General features: G+C 41.4%; 1 protein-coding gene across 4 annotated transcripts; it reads right to left on the bottom strand.

Annotated features, from left to right (window-relative positions):
- Positions 1–2,409: 2,409 nt before the first annotated feature.
- On the bottom strand, positions 2,410–20,364 carry LOC117533148 (unconventional myosin-Ic-A-like). Of its 4 annotated transcripts, none has more exons than XM_034196786.1 (3): positions 20,077–20,124; positions 4,769–4,924; positions 2,410–2,618 (listed from the first exon to the last, which is right to left on the bottom strand). In XM_034196786.1, exons 1-3 carry the CDS (start codon positions 20,107–20,109, stop codon positions 2,499–2,501), a joined length of 309 nt encoding a protein of 102 aa, XP_034052677.1. In that variant the 5' UTR covers positions 20,110–20,124; the 3' UTR covers positions 2,410–2,498. The 4 variants fall into 4 exon arrangements, with proteins under 4 accessions (XP_034052677.1, XP_034052680.1, XP_034052679.1 ...); XM_034196789.1 differs by lacking the exon at positions 20,077–20,124 and adding an exon at positions 15,875–16,031; XM_034196788.1 differs by lacking the exon at positions 20,077–20,124 and adding an exon at positions 20,189–20,364 and having other exon boundaries at positions 2,429–2,618.
- Positions 20,365–21,240: the final 876 nt, after the last annotated feature.

Below are 21,240 nucleotides of genomic sequence, written 5' to 3'. Positions count from 1 at the left end.
TATTGGAGATTTCAATAAATTCAATTTAAAAAAAAAAAAAAAAAAAACGAATATCCAAATAACGAAATTGAAACCCGAATAGTACTCCAACGAACGAATATTCGGGTAAAGCCCAATAAATACACATAAATAATAGTGTTTCTTTGTCGTAATGAGTTCAACGTTTATGTGAAGCATTTTGAATCTGAATGAGGGAATTGTCTTGTTTTCATTTCATTATTATTATTTTGTTTGTATTATTGTTTTACACGGTCGAAAATAAATCAAATCAAATATTGGGTTTTCAACAATATTGGGCTGCGAAGGTTCGACATGGACTCCAGGATACTCTGACATTTCTACAGGTGACAGAGAGTATCCTGACCTTCTACAGGTGCACCATAGAGAGCATCCTGACCTTCTACAGGTGCACCATAGAGAGCATCCTGACCTTCTACAGGTGCACCATAGAGAGCATCCTGACCTTCTACAGGTGCTCCATAGAGAGGATCCTGACCTTCTACAGGTGCACCATAGAGAGGATCCTGACCTTCTACAGGTGCACCATAGAGAGCATCCTGACCTTCTACAGGTGCACCATAGAGAGGATCCTGACCTTCTACAGGTGCACCATAGAGAGCATCCTGACCTTCTACAGGTGCACCATAGAGAGGATCCTGACCTTCTACAGGTGCACCATAGAGAGCATCCTGACCTTCTACAGGTGCTCCATAGAGAGCATCCTGACCTTCTACAGGTGCACCATAGAGAGGATCCTGACCTTCTACAGGTGCACCATAGAGAGGATCCTGACCTTCTACAGGTGCACCATAGAGAGGATCCTGACCTTCTACAGGTGCACCATAGAGAGCATCCTGACCTTCTACAGGTGCTCCATAGAGAGGATCCTGACCTTCTACAGGTGCACCATAGAGAGCATCCTGACCTTCTACAGGTGCTCCATAGAGAGGATCCTGACCAGAATATAAAACAAAATAAAACTCCTCTGGTTGGCATAGGGAGAAAGAGCTATTGAGAAAGGATGACGTCACTTCTTGAGTCCACATAATGCTCCTGATTGTTTTGCAGGGTTTAAGGGAATTCCCTCATCATTCCAGTGGAAAATGTTCCGCACAAACTCTCGTGACCCGACGTCCTGCAGACAGTCTGACTGACAGGGAGAGCGTTACGTAGCGTGTTGACTGAGCAAATATTACTGCAGGTAAACACTGTGACAACATGCAGGAAGCAGGTGCAGCAAATGTGAGGTCATCCTCAAGGGAAAAACGCTTCACAAAGCATCAAGAGGTGAAAACAACATGCTGTTTACTATGGATAGAGGTGGGCTGATGAGAAAATCAACTTTATAATGAGACTATGAATTAAAAAAACTGTGTCTAAAGTGTCCCAATGAGACGACTAAACGCCATTAAGCCCAACATTAGCCACCTTTAGCTTAGCGGTGGCGACGTGAAGTCATGTGACCGTGCTGTAGTTCCTTTATAGCCCAACATTAGCCGCCTTTAGCTTAGCGGTGGCGACGTGAAGTCATGTGACTGTGCTGTAGTTCCTTTATAGCCCAACATTAGCCGCCTCTAGCTTAGCGGTGGTGACGTGAAGTCATGTGACCGTGCTGTAGTTCCTTTATAGCCCAACATTAGCCGCCTTTAGCTTAGCGGTAGTGACATGAAGTCATGTGACCGTGCTGTAGTTCCTTTATAGCCCAACATTAGCCATCTTTAGCTTGGCGGTGGTGACGTGAAGTCATGTGACCGTGCTGTAGTTCCTTTATAGCCCAACGTTAGCCGCCTTTAGCTTAGCGGTGGTGACGTGAAGTCATGTGACTGTGCTGTAGTTCCTTTATAGCCCAACATTATCCGCCTTTAGCTTAGCGATGGTGACGTGAAGTCATGTGACTGTGCTGTAGTTCCTTTATAGCCCAACATTATCCGCCTTTAGCTTAGCGGTGGTGACGTGAAGTCATGTGACTGTGCTGTAGTTCCTTTATAGCCCAACATTAGCCACCTTTAGCTTAGCGGTGGTGACGTGAAGTCATGTGACCGTGCTGTAGTTCCTTTATAGCCCAACATTAGCCGCATCTAGCTTAGCGGTGGTGACGTGAAGTCATGTGACCGTGCTGTAGTTCCTTTATAGCCCAACATTAGCCGCCTTTAGCTTAGCGGTGGAGACGTGAAGTCATGTGACCGTGCTGTAGTTCCTTTATAGCCCAACATTAGCCTCCTTTAGCTTAGCGGTGGTGACGTGAAGTCATGTGACCATGCTGTAGTTCCTTTATAGGAGGCTTTTTAATTCAGAAATCATAAAGTGGTTAATATATGGCTGAAGAAAACGTGTAAATATCATAAACATTTGTTTGACACAGAGATTATTTTTTTTGCTAAATCCAATGGGGAAATACCATTTTTCTTTAATGGAGGGAACCAGGGAGATACTGCTTTCAGGGTCCACTCCAGAAATACGTCATCCCAACTCTAAAGTGTGTGTGCAGAGGTGTGTACTCACATGTGTGGAGACACCTCGTAGAAGTTGACTCCGCGGTATCGCTCCATGTGGTTCTTGGTGTAGATCTCCAGGTCTTTGTAAGGATTAACGGACACCAGCACCGACCCGATGTACGTCTGGAGGAGAGAGAACATGCATCACATGATACATTAAAATCTGAATACTTCATATATCACACAGGGAAAAAAGGGCTTTGTGACAGTTGCTCCATTTTAGAATGAAATAAACAGAGGTGGGAAGTAGTAGAGTACAAATACGTTGTTGCTGTACTTAAGTACATGTTTCTGGTATCAGTACTTTACTCCACTACTTACTTTTCTGACGACTTTTTACTTTGACTTCTTACATGTTGAACACAAATACCTGTACTTTCTACTTCTTACATGATGAACACAAATACCTGTACTTTCTACTTCTTACATGATGAACTGAAATACCTGTACTTTCTACTTCTCACATGTTGAACACAAATACCTGTACTTTCTACTTCTTACATGTTGAACTGAAATACCTGTACTTTCTACTTCTTACATGTTGAACACAAATACCTGTACTTTCTACTTCTTACATGTTGAACATAAATACCTGTACTTTCTACTTCTTACATGTTGAACTCAAATACCTGTACTTTCTACTTCTTACATGTTGAACCCAAATACCTGTACTTTCTACTTCTTACATGTTGAACTCAAATACCTGTACTTTCTACTTCTTACATGTTGAACACAAATACCTGTACTTTCTACTTCTTACACGTTGAACTCAAATACCTGTACTTTCTACTTCTTACATGTTGAACTCAAATACCTGTACTTTCTACTTCTTACATGTTGAACACAAATACCTGTACTTTCTACTTCTTACATGTTGAACTCAAATACCTGTACTTTCTACTTCTTACATGTTGAACACAAATACCTGTACTTTCTACTTCTTACATGTTGAACTCAAATACCTGTACTTTCTACTTCTCACATGTTGAACCCAAATACCTGTACTTTCTACTTCTTACATGTTGAACACAAATACCTGTACTTTCTACTTCTTACATGTTGAACTCAAATACCTGTACTTTCTACTTCTTACATATTGAACACAAATACCTGTACTTTCTACTTCTTACATGTTGAACTCAAATACCTGTACTTTCTACTTCTTACATGTTGAACTCAAATACCTGTACTTTCTACTTCTTACATGTTGAACTCAAATACCTGTACTTTCTACTTCTCACATGTTGAACACAAATACCTGTACTTTCTACTTCTTACATGTTGAACACAAATACCTGTACTTTCTACTTCTTACATGTTGAACTCAAATACCTGTACTTTCTACTTCTTACATGTTGAACCCAAATACCTGTACTTTCTACTTCTTACATGTTGAACTCAAATACCTGTACTTTCTACTTCTTACATGTTGAACCCAAATACCTGTACTTTCTACTTCTCACATGTTGAACACAAATACCTGTACTTTCTACTTCTTACATGTTGAACTCAAATACCTGTACTTTCTACTTCTCACATGTTGAACTCAAATACCTGTACTTTCTACTTCTTACATGTTGAACACAAATACTTGTACTTTCTACTTCTCTCATTTTCCAAACAGCTGGTTCCTTTAGTCTGAATGTGTGTTTGGTGCGTGATCATTATTCTTTAGAGTCATTGCGTGCCTATTGATTTGAACACGATCCGTGTATCCATCATTTCCTGGTCTTCTCTAAAGAAGAGGGACCAATGGAAACGTTGTCATGTTGCCGTTGTTCAGCATGGAAACATTCATTAGCTAACAATGACATTATTGTTCTATTAATATAAAGGGAGGTCAGGTACTCTTTAAAACAGCTGCTAGTTATGGGTACTTTTTACTGAAGTACATTTCAAAGCCTCTTTACTTTCACTTCACTAAATAAGTTTAGTCAGTACTTCTACTTTTACCAGAGTATTTTTAAACACGAGTATCTGTACTTCTACTTGAGTACAGGATGTGTGTACTTTAGCCCTCTCTGGAATCTTGCACTAATGTACATTTCTCAAAGATATTGAAGTGACTGTTATTTTGTATATATTGATTGTTGTACTTTTAGTTATGTCTTAATGTGTGCATATGTATAAATGTGTCTGTTGATTGTGTATATATATAGGATATACGTATTTTTATACATATTTTGTATTCAGGATTGTGGGAAACGTTATTTCGATCTCTCTGTCTGTACACACAAACTCAAAGATTGACAATGAAGTTGACTTTGACTCACGTAGATGAGGTTTTCTTTGAAGCGCTTTCGGAGGTTCTCGATGAACGAGGCTTCGCTCGTGAAGTTCTCCAGGAGAACAAAGTCGGACACCCCCACCCGGTCTCTGGCTGTCAGGGCGGACTCCATCATCGCCCGAACCCCGTCACTGGCCACCACCTGAGGAGGAAACACAGGAGGTGAGGCGTGTTGTTTCAGAAGAGAGAAAATAATCCTTTGTTTAAAGAGTTCAATCAGATCAAAGACAAACAAAGCAAAGAGGTTGACTCGTTTGAAGTGGTGACACACACACACACACACACACACACACACACACACACACACACACACACACACACACACACACACACACACACACACACACACACACACACACACACACACACACACACACACACACACACACACACACACACACACACACACACACACACACACACACACACACACACACACACACACACACACACACACACACAGCTTTTTGTTGCTACACTCCATTAAAATAACAAAAATGCACAATATGTATTCTCTATTAACAAACAATAACAAATATATATATATATATATATATATATGTATGTATATGTTCTGCAACACCTCATCAACTAAACTCTGTCCTGTTCATTAAGACAAATGAAGAAGGGAGGCGAAGCTACACATCAGCCATCTTTATTACTGACAACTAGGAGAAGGCCGCAATTAAAATCATTTATCACTGAGGCACAAACTCGGAGACAAATGACCGTTTTCATAGGACACACACAGGCTGGAGCACAGGCATTGTGGGTAAAAATACATCACGACTTTAACCAACAAGAGTTGCCTGTATCGTTTTATTGCAACACAGATAGGATAAACATTCACCCATGTACACACATTCATACCTATAGGCTGCTATACAGGGAGTTTAACACACACACACACACACACACACACACACACACACACTTTAGTATCTCGCCAAAGATTAAATCAACATGTCTGCGAGGGAATCAAATCTTTGTGATTCGAGGGCGACATCAACTGAGCCACAGACACCACAAACCAACCAGATCAAACTCTTAAATAATCTTAAATTAGGTAATCATCAAAATAACCCACGCAAAAATAAAAAAATAAAGATAAATAAATACAATACTATGTGAGTCTGTTCTTTCTTACTGTGCATTTCCTTTTTCAAGAACACACTATACTGGATTATCATAAATCAAAACCTTCCCGAATAAATACAATTCAAACTAGAATAAAGTATTCTGTGAGTGTGAGATTTTGTCAGATATTTTTCACAGCGTTATATATAAATTAATCTCGTCAGGGTTATTAAAGGTCATCTTGATCATGTATATTTAGAATACTCAATTTATTGATTTCATTTTCAACATTCCCAATAAATACTTTAAATCTAACACTTTTAAAATGAGCAGGGTTCAATTTCCATCATCTTCTATCTCAGATAAGTTGAATCCTGAAATGAAATGTCTGCTTAATTCAACATTTAAAATATATATACATCAACAAAAAATACACGTTAGACTGAAAAGCAGTCCTCAAATTCATTCAAACACAGTAGATCCTATGTGTGTATCATCCAAAGTTGTCTTTAAAACAACCTCTTAGGAATCTAACGACTAGTAGAAAATCAAAAAGGAGCAACACTTAGACATAGGAGTAAAAAACGTTCTCTTTTCTACCAACGTCCCCCAAAAACTACCCGACAACACAGATTTAAATGACAGTCAATCCGCAAAACTCACATTTCCGAGCTCATCAGAAGGTTTTCTCAGAAAGCCGTTTTGTAGAATAGAGGCTTGAGTTTTACGCATGAGGTTACGGATATCAGCCACGTTCATGTTCAAAGTGTCACAACTTGGGATCAATAGAGAACTTCTTATTTTATCTTTAACGCTGATCTGTGCTGCAGGTGGAGAGTGAGAGTCAGTGTATAGCAGGTGTTGTTGTGCTGAGCAGTACTGTACTCTCCGTCCCTCAGGACAGAGCGGAGGAGAGACGCAGGATTAAAAAGGCAACGCTTGAGGGACGAGAGGACTTATTAATTAGCACTGAGGGAAAAATAAAGTGAAGAAGATATGATCCAAACAACACAAAAACTAGCCGAATAAATCTGCACTATATCTTGATCTACTTTAAAGAGTCCTCTCCTGCTGATGTTCAGGTGTATATCAGTATGTAGTGTCTCTACTTTAAAGAGTCCTCTCCTGCTGATGTTCAGGTGTATATCAGTATGTAGTGTCTCTACTTTAAAGAGTCCTCTCCTGCTGATGTTCAGGTGTATATCAGTATGTAGTGTCTCTACTTTAAAGAGTCCTCTCCTGCTGATGTGCAGGTGTATATCAGTATGTATTGTCTCTACTTTAAAGAGTCCTCTCCTGCTGATGTGCAGGTGTATATCAGTATGTATTGTCTCTACTTTAAAGAGTCCTCTCCTGCTGATGTGCAGGTGTATATCAGTATGTAGTGTCTCTACTTTAAAGAGTCCTCTCCTGCTGATGTTCAGGTGTATATCAGTATGTAGTGTCTCTACTTTAAAGAGTCCTCTCCTGCTGATGTTCAGGTGTATATCAGTATGTAGTGTCTCTACTTTAAAGAGTGCTCTCCTGCTGATGTTCAGGTGTATATCAGTATGTAGTGTCTCTACATTAAAGAGTCCTCTCCTGCTGATGTTCAGGTGTATATCAGTATGTAGTGTCTCTACTTTAAAGAGTCCTCTCCTGCTGATGTTCAGGTGTATATCAGTTAGTGTCTCTACTTTAAAGAGTCCTCTCCTGCTGATGTTCAGGTGTATATCAGTATGTAGTGTCTCTACTTTAAAGAGTCCTCTCCTGCCGATGTTCAGGTGTATATCAGTATGTAGTGTCTCTACTTTAAAGAGTCCTCTCCTGCTGATGTTCAGGTGTATATCAGTATGTAGTGTCTCTACTTTAAAGAGTCCTCTCCTGCTGATGTTCAGGTGTATATCAGTATGTAGTGTCTCTACTTTAAAGAGTCCTCTCCTGCTGATGTTCAGGTGTATATCAGTATGTAGTGTCTCTACTTTAAAGAGTCCTCTCCTGCTGATGTTCAGGTGTATATCAGTATGTAGTGTCTCTACTTTAAAGAGTCCTCTCCTGCTGATGTTCAGGTGTATGTCAGTATGTAGTGTCTCTACTTTAAAGAGTCCTCTCCTGCTGATGTTCAGGTGTATATCAGTATGTAGTGTCTCTACTTTAAAGAGTCCTCTCCTGCTGATGTTCAGGTGTATGTCAGTATGTAGTGTCTCTACTTTAAAGAGTCCTCTCCTGCTGATGTTCAGGTGTATATCAGTATGTAGTGTCTCTACTTTAAAGAGTCCTCTCCTGCTGATGTTCAGGTGTATATCAGTATGTAGTGTCTCTACTTTAAAGAGTCCTCTCCTGCTGATGTTCAGGTGTATATCAGTATGTAGTGTCTCTACTTTAAAGAGTTCTCTCCTGCTGATGTTCAGGTGTATATCAGTATGTAGTGTCTCTACTTTAAAGAGTCCTCTCCTGCTGATGTTCAGGTGTATGTCAGTATGTAGTGTCTCTACTTTAAAGAGTCCTCTCCTGCTGATGTTCAGGTGTATATCAGTATGTAGTGTCTCTACTTTAAAGAGTCCTCTCCTGCTGATGTTCAGGTGTATATCAGCATGTATACTTTTAAGGGAGGTTGAATAGGGTCTGACAGCCTATGAATGTATTAAATGAGTGTGTTATTGACCCAAGTATTAATGTATTTTTTAAAGTATTATTACAAGCGTGTGAGCTCAAATGTCCTCGTTTCTCTCACCGCTGGACGCCTTGAGCTCTGTGACCTTTTGTTTCACACGTTTCTACAGCAAGCAAAGAAACTGCAGCTGTGTGTGTGTGTGTGTGTGTGTGTGTGTGTGTGTGTGTGTGTATGTGTGTGTGTGTGTGTGTGTGTGTGTGTGTGTGTGTGTGAGTGTGTGTGTGTGTGTGTGTGTGTGTCTAACATTCCTTGTTAACAGTCGCTACACTTCTCACCTGTCAATCAAACAGTATAATGGCCGTTTGGTTTGACTTCTCTACCTTGGTTTTTCTTACATATTTCAACTATTTTAAATACGTTTTCTTCTAATTCAACACACACACTTTTGTTGCTACAGCTGGAAAAATATGACTTCCTGTGTAGCAGAGGACATTTTCTAGGAAAGAATTACAAGAGCGTGGCATAATGCCTTACATTAATGCACACATTGTACAACAATATCTGTTTTCAGATTTGTATTCCATATTTTATTCAATTTCTGTGTAAATACTGTGATATATTACTATATTTTATTTTATATTTTTCTAGTTCTCTATCTGTGTTTTTAATTCTTGTTTTACTTTTTTGTATGCACCACGACATCAAGTCAGATTCCTCGTACGTGTCAACCTACCAAACCTGATTCTGAATCTGATGTTTAGACCCAACATAAAGGTTAAATCAGTGTTAGCGGTCGCACTCGTTTGCATCAAGACGTCAGGGTTCATTACAAAACCCTCCGAATGCTAAGGCGCCAGGGAGGAAAGAAACCAGAGCCTAACTTCCCCTCCTCTTCCTATACATTCCCTCTCTCATGCACTTGTTCCAGCCTCTCCCCTTCTCTCTCCATTACTTCATTGTTTCATAATGCCACTCTCTCCGTTTGGCTTTCCTCCGTCTACCTACTGGACCCCCGCCCCGGTTCCTAAAGCACACGTCGTCATGTTTTCCAAATCCTGAGCAGCAAACAAGGCCAGATGATCAGAAGGAGACCTGAGGAGGTGCAACGCTCTGCTAGTCTCTGACGGATAAGAGCTTTTAAAGGGTAGGTACAGATGTGGCGCAGTGGATAATGCGTTGGTGTCCGGATCAGGGGGTTACAGGTTCAAACCCCACTGCAGTCAGCTTGTCGTTGTGTCCCTGAGACACTTCACCCCAAAGTGCTCCTGTAGGGATTGCCCACAGTATTGAGTATGTAAGTCGCTTTGGATAAAAGCGTCTAGTGACATGTAATGTGTATGTGAACAAAAACTAACTGCAGCACCAAAGAGATGTTATGTTTTTGTCAGCTAACCTTGAAATAAGCATCGTAAGGGTGTCCTCGACCAAAAACATATGTTTCACGTCACATGACTTCACGTCACCACCGCTAAGCTAAAGGCGGCTAATGTTGGGCTATAAAGGAACTACAGCACGGTCACATGACTTCACGACACTACTGCTAAGCTAAAGGAGGCTAATGTTGGACTATAAAGGAAATACAGCACAGTCACATGACTTCACGTCACCACTGCTAAGCTAAAGGAGGCTAATGTTGGGCTATAAAGGAACTACAGCACGGTCACATGACTTCACGTCACCACCGCTAAGCTAAAGGTGGCTAATGTTGGGCTATAAAGGAACTACAGCACGGTCACATGACTTCACGTCACCACCGCTAAGCTAAAGGAAGCTAATGTTGGGCTATAAAGGAACTACAGCACGGTCACATGACTTCACGTCACCACCGCTAAGCTAAAGGCGGCTAATGTTGGGCTATAAAGGAACTACAGCACGGTCACATGACTTCACGTCACCACCGCTAAGCTAAAGGTGGCTAATGTTGGCCTATAAAGGAACTACAGCAGGGTCACATGACTTCACGTCACCACCGCTAAGCTAAAGGCGGCTAATGTTGGGCTATAAAGGAACTACAGCACGGTCACATGACTTCACGTCACCACCGCTAAGCTAAAGGCGGCTAATGTTGGCCTATAAAGGAACTACAGCAGGGTCACATGACTTCACGTCACCACCGCTAAGCTAAAGGTGGCTAATGTTGGCCTATAAAGGAACTACAGCACGGTCACATGACTTCACGTCACCAACGCTAAGCTAAAGGAGGCTAATGTTGGGCTATAAAGGAACTACAGCACGGTCACGTGACTTCACATCACCACCGCTAAGCTAAAGGCGGCTAATGTTAGCGTGATGACGTTTTCATTTAGACACTTGTTAGCAACAGCCATTTTTACAACCAAAAACACATTCAGAAAACCCTTGACCTCCAGACAAGTGGAACAGGAAGTGCTAAAATAATTCATGTTTAGGTTTAAAAAGGACTCATTCCTGCACTAAAAGGCTGTAGTCAATCAATCCCACTCTACTTTTTCACCAATTGTTCCTCTTTCCAGTGTCCCATCCCCCTGTCTCTCCTCCTAACGCAGCACATATTTCAGGAGTGATGCATGAGAAGCTGAGAAAGGCAGAAACAAAAGCAGTTTGACCTTTGCATCGCTCTCAGATGTCCCACTGTTTCTGTAAACCTCCTCCACTGCTTTCCCTGCGCCATACCAACCTCATGATGGGTCATTATGAGATGGAAACGACATCTAATCTTACATAAGCATGGAATTAGACACTCTCCACTTATCTGTGGAGCGAGGGGTGTATTCATAAAGCAGATGTACCGTCTTTATTGGTTTAAGATGGTCAGAAGAGTAATTGATTTGTACATCTGTAGCAAATTAACTGTATAATCCTATTTTAAGCCATTTTCAAGCATAAAAAGGCATAACAAGTTTTACAGCTTCACAGACATGAGGACCTTCTTTAAGGACTTCATTTGGGGATGGGGATAATAAAAATAGCAAGAAGGATATTTTACAACAACGCTACGATGTTGTCACCTGAATGCACCATGACCTATAGGTTTTACAATGCAATGTAGTTTTGCAATCGATTTTAAGTGCAGATTCTGGGTGCGCGCTGTTTTCTTTATCTTCTGCATCCTAAAAACTAACATTGGTGTCAAAGACAAGGTGATGGTTTTGAAGAAATGAAGGGAAAAGGAGGAAATTCAGGATATCCCAAGTGAGAAAATAGATACTGTATAGTATAGTATTCGTTTATTAGTCCCGAGGGGAAAATGGGTTGCAGCACATCACAGACGCATTTAAAAAGATAAGACAATACATCACTGACAACAACATAGACACAGATAAAAGCAAACAGACATAAGAAAACCAGATATCGGCAGACATGACAAGCGGCCTATAGGCCCTCATTTGCGAAATAGGGGGGACAGGGCCAGACCAGCTGGGTAAACAGTGCGTCCTAGCCATCATTTATTCAGGAGTTTGATGGCTTGTGGGACGAAAGACGGCGTAGATCTGTTCTTTTTTAAATAAGGGGCACGATATCTCCGCCCGGATGGCAACAGTTCAAAGTAAGAGGCGAGAGAGTGCCTCAGGTCACTCACAATATTGTGTGCCAATTTTAAAACTCTGTCCTTATATAAGCTTTCTAGACTAGAAAATGAGATTCCTGTCAATTTACTGGACAAAGTTACGGCCCTCCTGACTGACTTCTTCTGTGCCTCAGTGGCGTTACTGAACCAGCATATGATGCCGAAGGAGAGCACACTTTCAAGAAAAGCATGATAAAACATCTTCACCATTCTGTTGCCGACATTAGATTTAGACATTAGATGGAGATTTGTTCTACCAATTTCTTTGATTCGAAAACATATCGTGACACATTACATAGTGATTTCTGACCGCATACAGATATCCGTCTGTAAACAAGGCTTTAAATGAGAATTGTGTCCACTTTATATGACTTTCATACTGTTGGTCTCCCTCACACTGAACAGAGTAAAGAAACACATGGTTTCCACAGCGTGTGAACCAACTGGAGTTGAATTTGCACAGAAACGCTCCAGTGTCTCTTGGAGGAAATAAAGTCCAGCATGATTTGTGAAACTTCTATAATTAGTGAGGCTGGTTCTCGTGAAGAAATGCAGAGAACGGTGAATCAGTCGTCTGCTGGCACTGATTCTCATGGGTTCTGCCCGGTGGAAGAGAAGAAGCATGATGTGAAAAAGAACTGAACGTCTGAGATTCATTTTCTCAGGATGTCCTCCATGTGTGAAAAGTCATAATAATGAAGCTCAGCGCACGTTCAACCGTCTTTATATCTGTCACATATTTCAATCTCACTACGCTCTCCAAACATCATTACATTCATCTGTGTATTCTTAGCAATGAATATATTGTTACATCAAAACAAGTCTCTCCTAAGTTTGTTAACTGAGTGAAATGAGCCGGAAGTACCGGAGTGTCATGAAACAAGTTCAAATCTCTAGATGATAAGGAAAGGAGACTTCAATGCTTCCTTTATCGTCTCCTTAAGAATGCACAGGACCATCCTTTACCAAAGGAAAGGAGATATTGCTAACCCACAACAACTGATCATGCAGCACCTTACTTTGAGGAATATAACAATGTTTTTCTACAAAACATGTTCCATTTTTTGAGAAAATGTTGAGCTAAATTGGGAATTATATAATTAAAAAAAATCTTTAATCCTCTACATGAAGACGATAGTTAACAAATAGCTTGGCCGATTTGGACAATTTTGCGGTGGTTTTTGAGGTTTTTGAGGACGTTCTGACATTTTTAGGATAAAAAATGCCAGATATTAGTCCCCTAAAACTTTAAAATCGACCTAATATGTATAAAAATCAGCCCGCTGGGGGTACAAATACAACCACTTTCTGGTTAAAAGTGACATTTTTGATCCTGAAAATGTCAGAAATGGATTCAGGATGCTCAATAATCTCCAAAACTGTCCAAATCGGCCAAGCCATTATTAAACTAGTGTCTAAATGTGCTAAATGGTGCTAATTGAGCAAACTGCCCAGCTATGCAAGTTAGCCTCTGGCAGTTTCTGTGTGCTTGGGAGTGGACCCTACTATACATTTCTATGTCTGTATTAACAGAGGTGAGATTCCCCTCTGAACACCAGGTGTGTTCTCCTGTGGATTTGAAGAACAGTGTTGCACAGGAGGACCCATGTTTGTTTGATTGCTGTGGAAACGCCCCTGCAGGCTGAGCCATGAAAATGTTCATTTCCATCCCGAGAGACTCTTTGTGTTCAGAGCCGTCAGACAGGAGCGACCAGGTGCGAGAAACAAACTCTACCTGGGGCCGTGAGGGGCGAAACAACACCGCCTGCAGCAGGGAGGACTCTGTGAGCGCCGGCCGTACTGAAAGCCTGACGGGATTTATTTATAAACATATGGAATTATCGAGCAAAAAAAAGAAGCTGAAAATATATATTTTTTAAAATCTTTTTTTTTGCTTTTCGATATTTTCTACTTTTTTTAAATGCTATTTTTATTTCTATTTGAGACCTTTACATTTTGGATTGTTTATTTGTAGTTTTTTGTATTTCTTTAATGTGCAATGCCTTGTCTTTTTATGCTGCGGGAACCAATTGGGATCAATGAAGTCCTTCTTATCTTATCTTAGAAGTAGAAGCGTTAATCCTCGCCTCAGTTTAGGAGATTTGTAGTGTCCCTAGTCGAAGCTAATGCACCATCACTTAAAATGGGGAGGCTGTGGCTCAGTGGATAGTGTGCTGGACTTCGAATCAGGGGATAGCAAGTTCGAGTCCCATTGCAGTCAGCATGTCGTTGTGTCCCTGGGCAGGACACTTGTTCACAGTATTGAGTATGTAAGTGGCTTTGGACAAAAGCGTCTAACAAGTAACATGTAATGTTTGACTTACAGTGTTTGAAGCTAACGTACCTACAGTTTTCTAGCTGTTATGAGTTTGTATCATCATGGTTGATTGCACATTATTGTCAGTTACTAAAGCTAAATGAAATATAAGGTAGAAAAGTAATCAAGAATCTCTCCAGATGATATTGCTTTAAGAAAAACAACACAATGACGGAACAAAAAAGAAAGCTAGAACAAGGGATTTAGAGGTAGATATACAAATCAAACTTTCAATATTTGTTGTTTACTTGGATAAAAAACCCTGAATTTAGGGCTTGGTTTAAAATCAACACTTACATTTGTTTAAGTGTTACTGGCTTTGCTCTCGACTTGTTACTCGACTGTCACAGCTTACAGATCACTTCATTCACATGAATTAGTTTTGCTGTGACTTCAGATTTTCATTGACATATCTACCCGGTAGTTAATGTACAAATGACAGTAAATCCTTGAATTGAATTGCTAACGCTAGAAGACATTACATCACATGATATGTCACTCGTTAGACGCTGTTATCCAAAGCGACTTACATACTCAATACTGTGGACAGGAGCAATTTGGGGTGAAGTGTCTCAGGGACACAAAGACATGCTGACTGCAGTGGGGTTTGAACCTGTGCTCCCCTGATCCCAACACCAACGCACTATCCACTGCGCCACATGCCTCCCTTCTTTCCTGCCAACATCTAGCTTCAGATCTATGCTAGCATGCTAATACTTTACATTGTGATGAGCGACAACAATGCAGGGGCGGTTCTAGGGGGGCCAGGGGGGGCCAGTGCCCCCCTAACACTGACCTCTGACCTATGGCCCCCCTAACAATGAAAAGTTTTTTTTTTAAATGTATATTGTCTGGTACTCGGTTTGCTAAAAACCGCAGGATTTTGTTGTTGTAATGTGAGATTGTGCAGACACCCTTATGTAAAGTAGAGATGTAACTGTTCATTGCCTTTATTTTTATATAAATATGGTGTTAGTGCAAACATTGCACTATAACTTAAGCTGAAGATAACAGTAATAACTATAAGATCTATCTGAAATAAATAAGTGTACTGAAACAAATACCAATAACTGTATTGCATTGTTTTCTTATGCGCAATTACTTCATACTGTCTAGTTCTCTTTTTCGTCCTGCATGTATTGTGCCCCCCTCAGAAAATAACTGGCCCCCCCAGTCAAATTGGTCTAGAACCGCCACTGCAACAATGCAATGCAATGATTGACAAACAGAGAGTGGATAAAGTGGAAAGTTCAACCATTATGGCAACCAACCAATACTGTATTAAACACTAGTGTTGTCATATTGTCCTTATTTGTTTACTACATTAATAAGGACATGCAAACAAACAATTACACAAACAAATAACCAGCGGCAAATTTAGCAAGATACAGTCCTGTGTCTGTCAAACACCGACAGGTATACAGAGAGTTAATCTACAGTGGACAGGAAGTGCAGTTTCACTTCAACGAGTACTTGCAGCAGGTTTACACTGAAACTGACATCCTTCACTGCTCTTCACTTTCATTCTGAAAAATCACACTTTCAAGACTCACCCTACCCCAACGAACGTCCATGTTTGTTCAAGTCATAAAACAATCCAGGAGTAACGAGAAAAAGTTTAGCGACTCATTCAGAAAACTCTTCTCAGCGCAGACATGAAGAGAAAGTGTTGCCTTAGCCTGAGGAGAGAGAGAGAGGCGAGCCCAACGTAAACTACCAGGCAGACGCCCCGCAGGAATCTCTCTCTTCACACACACACCCACACCCCCCCCCCCCCACACACACACACACACACACACACACACACACACACACACACACACACACACACACACACACACACACACACACACACACACACACACACACACACACACACACACACACACACACACACACACACACACACACACACACACACACACACACACACACACACACACACACACACACACACGTTGTGGTGGGAGGGGAGAAACGCTTGTAAAAAATGATCAAATCCTCATGGATGCAAAGGTGAGGTTAAAGTGAGATCCAGCTGATTCTATAGAATAATAGAAAATAAAAGGTGATTTTTATGCTTATTGGAGTTTTACTTTTCCTGATCTATAGGTTTGTAAATGGTCTGAAAAAGCTCCTTTGTTTACTTCCAGAACATAGTGACATCATTATTAAACACTAGCGCTCCTATTGGCTAGCGCTCCAACACATTGTACGTGATAGGCTAAGGGGCGGGACGTCTCTAAGCGGTTGAGCCCGGCAGCCCCCGCCAAACTGAGTCTCTTAACATTTAACAACCTATGAATGTGTCATACCCACTTAACGGGAAGAAACTCAGCTAACTGACGATACGAACCATCTTTACCGAAACAAAACACAAGTCTCACAAGAAGCGTCTAAATGAGCCCTGAGCGAAAAAATGCTAACGCACTCAGCACAGAACTCACGGTAGAAATACTTTATTACTTGGCTAATGGCTAATCCCAAACTGAACTGCTTTTTCCTTGCGTTACTCGCCGCCTCCCTACCCCCTCCTGCGCATAACAAATGTGAACCGCCACTACTATCATGTGTGAGTATGAGGTCTCTACACAAGATGATTACGTTACATTCCACTGTCAATGTGCGCACTAAACAAACTAGGCATTGTGACTCACTGCTAGCTCTTGGCCGTGCTCTGATTGTATTAGTACTGATGATATCGGGCAATGTGCACGTTCATCCTGGATCTATGTAGCCCTAGTTCTGACCTGTGCCCTGATGTCAATCTTTGTCACAATGATCTGAGTTTCCCTGACTTCTGCTCTCGTAAAGCTTTAGGTTTTCTACATGTAAATGCTAGAAGCTTACTGCCAAAAATGGACCAGATAAAAGCACTCGTTCACAGCTCAAACCCGGAGGTACTTGTCATCACTGAGTCTTGGCTGAAGAACAATATCCCAGACTCTGACATCGGCATCGTTATAATGTGTTTAGGCAGGATAGATCCTCTAAAGCTGGTGGAGTGGTTATATTCACAAAGCAACACCTCTAGTGTTCGATCGCCACTAGTGAATCTGTCCCCAAACAATTTGACCTACTTATCGTAACCATTAAACTGGCAAATAGCTCTACACTGAAAAGTCGCTGGCTGCTATCGCCCACCCTCTGCCCCAGCATGTACCCTACCTGCTCTCAGCACCCTCCTGGCACCCAACACTGACTCTGAGTTTGTGCTACTGGGGGATCTAAACGGGGACATGCTCAACCCTCCTGCGCAGGTCCAAAAACAATGGGACTCTCTTAATCTCTCGCAGATTATCCTCACTCCTACACGGTATGACACCAACAATCCAGAAAAATCCACCCTCCTTGATGTCATCCTCACAAATAACCCTGACGGGTACAAAACTGGCGTCTTCTTCGTTCTCAGTGACCACTGTCTTATTGGCTGCATTTGTAATGGCGGCACAATTAAACAGCCAGTTGTCACTTACATGATGCGGTTTAAATTTGGTTTAAACGGCATAATAATAATGACGACCGTCCGTTCTGTGATTCTCCAGAACACACAGATGGCCAGTCCGCCCCTGTGTAGCATATTGTTTTCGATGAGCAGATCGTCACTGGGCTTTCAACTAAAGACACAGCCACGCAAAAACATGTGTACGGCTCCTTATGGGTAGCCTGAGTTAAAGAGAGCGGGGCTGCGCTGCGTGCATGGCTTCCTTCTGCAGGTAACGGGCAGACGCGCTCTGTCTCGTTCAGGATCCGAAAATACAATTTAAATATTTTGCACACTTATTCCACTTATTCCTAGTGTGCCACTGGTTACGGTGCCAGGGGTTGCCGACCCCTGCTCTAGATTATTCAGAGTTACTGACAGCCTGTGGGACACAACAGCAGAGGGTCAGGGCGCGTTTCCACTGCAGCGGGGAGCTCGCTTTAAGCGTGCCGAGCCGTGGGGGCCCGTTTTTGGTTGCGTTTCCACTTGGCCTAGTACCGGCTAGCGGGTCTTAATTCACAGTTTTTCTGGCCCCATAAAATCGTGGTTCTAGGGCCAGGAACAACCAGGCTGAGTCGGGCTGAGTATGCTAAACTAGAGAGAGAATCGCTGGCAAGGATGAACATATTTGACCGTGAATTAATTGTAATACACGTTTCAAAATGATGCCGAAGTAACAACATACTGATACCGGTTAGTAAGAACCATGAATTAATGCTTTGAGTCTGCAGACAGATGGCAGGCGAAAAACCCTTTAAAATGCGTGTTTTCTAAATGGAGATTGGCTAAGCTAACGTTATATATGCTCCGACCGTCCACACTCACAACAACGGCCTATACAGACATAAATAAACCAGCGACTGTATTCTCCATGACACAGGCAGTCTGTGGTTTGTACTTGTTTAACTTTTGTCTAGTTTCTGAACAGATATGAAGAGCTGTGTGCTCTGACTGCTAAGAGCTAACGGCTGTGTTGTTTTTCTGGGGCTCTCATTGAAGATGACGTCACGGCTCCGCCTACACTGCGTTACTATAGTAACTGCCCCAGTTCCTAAACTGTAATGGAAGCGCAGCATTAAAGTGAGCCGGGCCTAATAAGGCCTAACCAAACCGAGCGAGGCCGAGCGAGGCCTGCAGTGGAAACGCGCCATAGATGTCTTTTTTTGTTTTAACCCTTTCATTGTTTTAACACGATGTTATTTTTAACATGTTTTATCTTTTTATTTGCCAAATTTGAATTGCTCAACTGTTTGAGTAGGCGGAACGGCCAGTAGAGGCACATGAGCATAACAATAAGGCCCCTTTAAATATGTGATCATGTGCATACTTCTCCATAACAGAAATGTTGTCATTGGATGGAACCAGGTTAAAAAAAGTCAATTTTCTGCATGTATGTGTCATGAGTAAAAGGGTGTTCAATTCGGCTGTGAGTGATGTGTGAACGACACCCTCGGTAGAAAGCTTCAGAGTATCGATGGGAAGGAAACTGGAGAGCTTGATGTGTGAAAGTGCTGCTGAAGAGGACATTTAGATGTGTATTGTTCAGTTCTTACAAAACATTGAACTAAAAGATATCACCGCGAAACTTCCCAATTCATTAATGACAGTTTTCTGAAATTGAATGTTCAAATGAGAAATTTAGGAGAAATCCTCAGACACTAACAGACACAGTTATTCAAATAAAAAACGAAATGTGGTTTTTGGACGTCTTCTTTCCACACGTGTGAAAGAAGACATGTTATGGAAACTCAAATCTCACCTTGAGTCCCACACACACACACACACAGCTGATACATCAACACACACACACACACACACACACACACACACACACACACAGCTGATACATCAACACACATTTTTCTCATTAACACGCTCTCTGTTACTCGCTGCCAAAGAATGCCGCCCAGCCACACAACACCACCATGTGATGGCCTCGCCCTGCACACACACTTTTTTTTATTCTTAGTATATATATATATTTCATATTATTTGAATTGTATTATTTTTTTAGAAGAACTTTTTTCATTTTTTACTTGTTAATATATTCTTAAACATTTTCTGCAGTTTTTTATATTTCTTTATATATTTGTTTCTATTTAAAAAACAAGCATATTCCCATATTTAGATACAGGAATGTAAGGAATGCTATAGGTACAATAAACTCTGTGAGCAACCATTGATGCTGTCACGTATACAAACAGAACCTGCCACAGCTCTCACATGTCCTCTCTCACCTGAGTCCTTCAACAACAACTCAACATCGTGACACAAACCCTCTCCTCTGAACTTCCTTCCCTAAACTCCATCGTCCCTTCAGTGATCCTTCTCCTGCAGAAAACCCCAGACCTCCGCTCGTGTTCCACTGCAACCCAGAGAGCATCTCACCAGCGGTCTGTACTTCATGTCTGCTTTCCTCTCCTCCTGATATTAGAAGAATGCGTCCCCCTCCAAACGAGCTCTATTCCGTTTGTTTTTAGAAGCCTGAGAGCCAGCTGCCATCTCTACTTCTCCTCTTACCGCCTCCTCACTCCCTTTCCTCCTCCCTTCCCTCCAGAGGAAATAAATACACATAAACCCCCTCCTCCCTTTCTCTCTACTTTTCCCCTGCCTCTCTCTCCTCTATCCAACCAGCATTTATGCTAAAAAACTTAGCTCACATTGTTCCTTTTTCATGCTCGTAATTTGCTTTTATGACAGCTAGCACACATGGTATCACACACACACACACACACACACACACACACACACACACACACACACACAATGATGCACCAATACGTATCATCATTAGTCCAATATCATTACAAGGAGGGTAATTACTCCAGACCAGTGCACACACACACACACACACACACACACACACACACACACACACACACACACACACACACACACACACACACACACACACCTGTTTGTTAACACTAATTCCAGTTTACATGTTGCAGGCACTGTGTGTGTGTGTGTGTGTGTGTGTGTGTGTGTGTGTGTGTGTGTGTGTGTGTGTGTGTGTGTGTGTGTGCACTGGTCTGGAGTAATTACCCTCCTTTTAATGATATTGGACTAATGATGATATGTATTGGTGCATCATTGTGTGTGTGTGCGTGTGTGTGTGTGTGTGTGTGTGTGTGTGTGTGTGTGTGTGTGTGTGTGTGTGTGTGTGTGTGTGTGTGTTGCTGAGAAGAAAGAGAAAGACATTTCTGATCCACAGACGTTATGAAGGAGTGTTTGACTATAAAGGTGTTTTGTTTTGAGTCAAAACCACTTGAATCCTTATCAGTGTTAAATAAGTGAGTACATGCGGGTTTTTAAACGCAGAAAAACCTGTTTACAAACTAGGTGACATACTATTTGTCTATGTGTAACACAGATTTGGTGAACAATGAACATGTTATTATTATTGTTTGTCTTTTTTGGAGCAGTGGATAAAAAAATCA

This window comes from Gymnodraco acuticeps, unplaced genomic scaffold (genome assembly GCF_902827175.1).
Source record: "Gymnodraco acuticeps unplaced genomic scaffold, fGymAcu1.1, whole genome shotgun sequence".
NCBI classification, from domain to species: domain Eukaryota; kingdom Metazoa; phylum Chordata; class Actinopteri; order Perciformes; family Bathydraconidae; genus Gymnodraco; species Gymnodraco acuticeps.
Note: the sequence above shows the minus strand (reverse complement) of the source record. Positions and strands in the feature narration are given on the sequence as shown.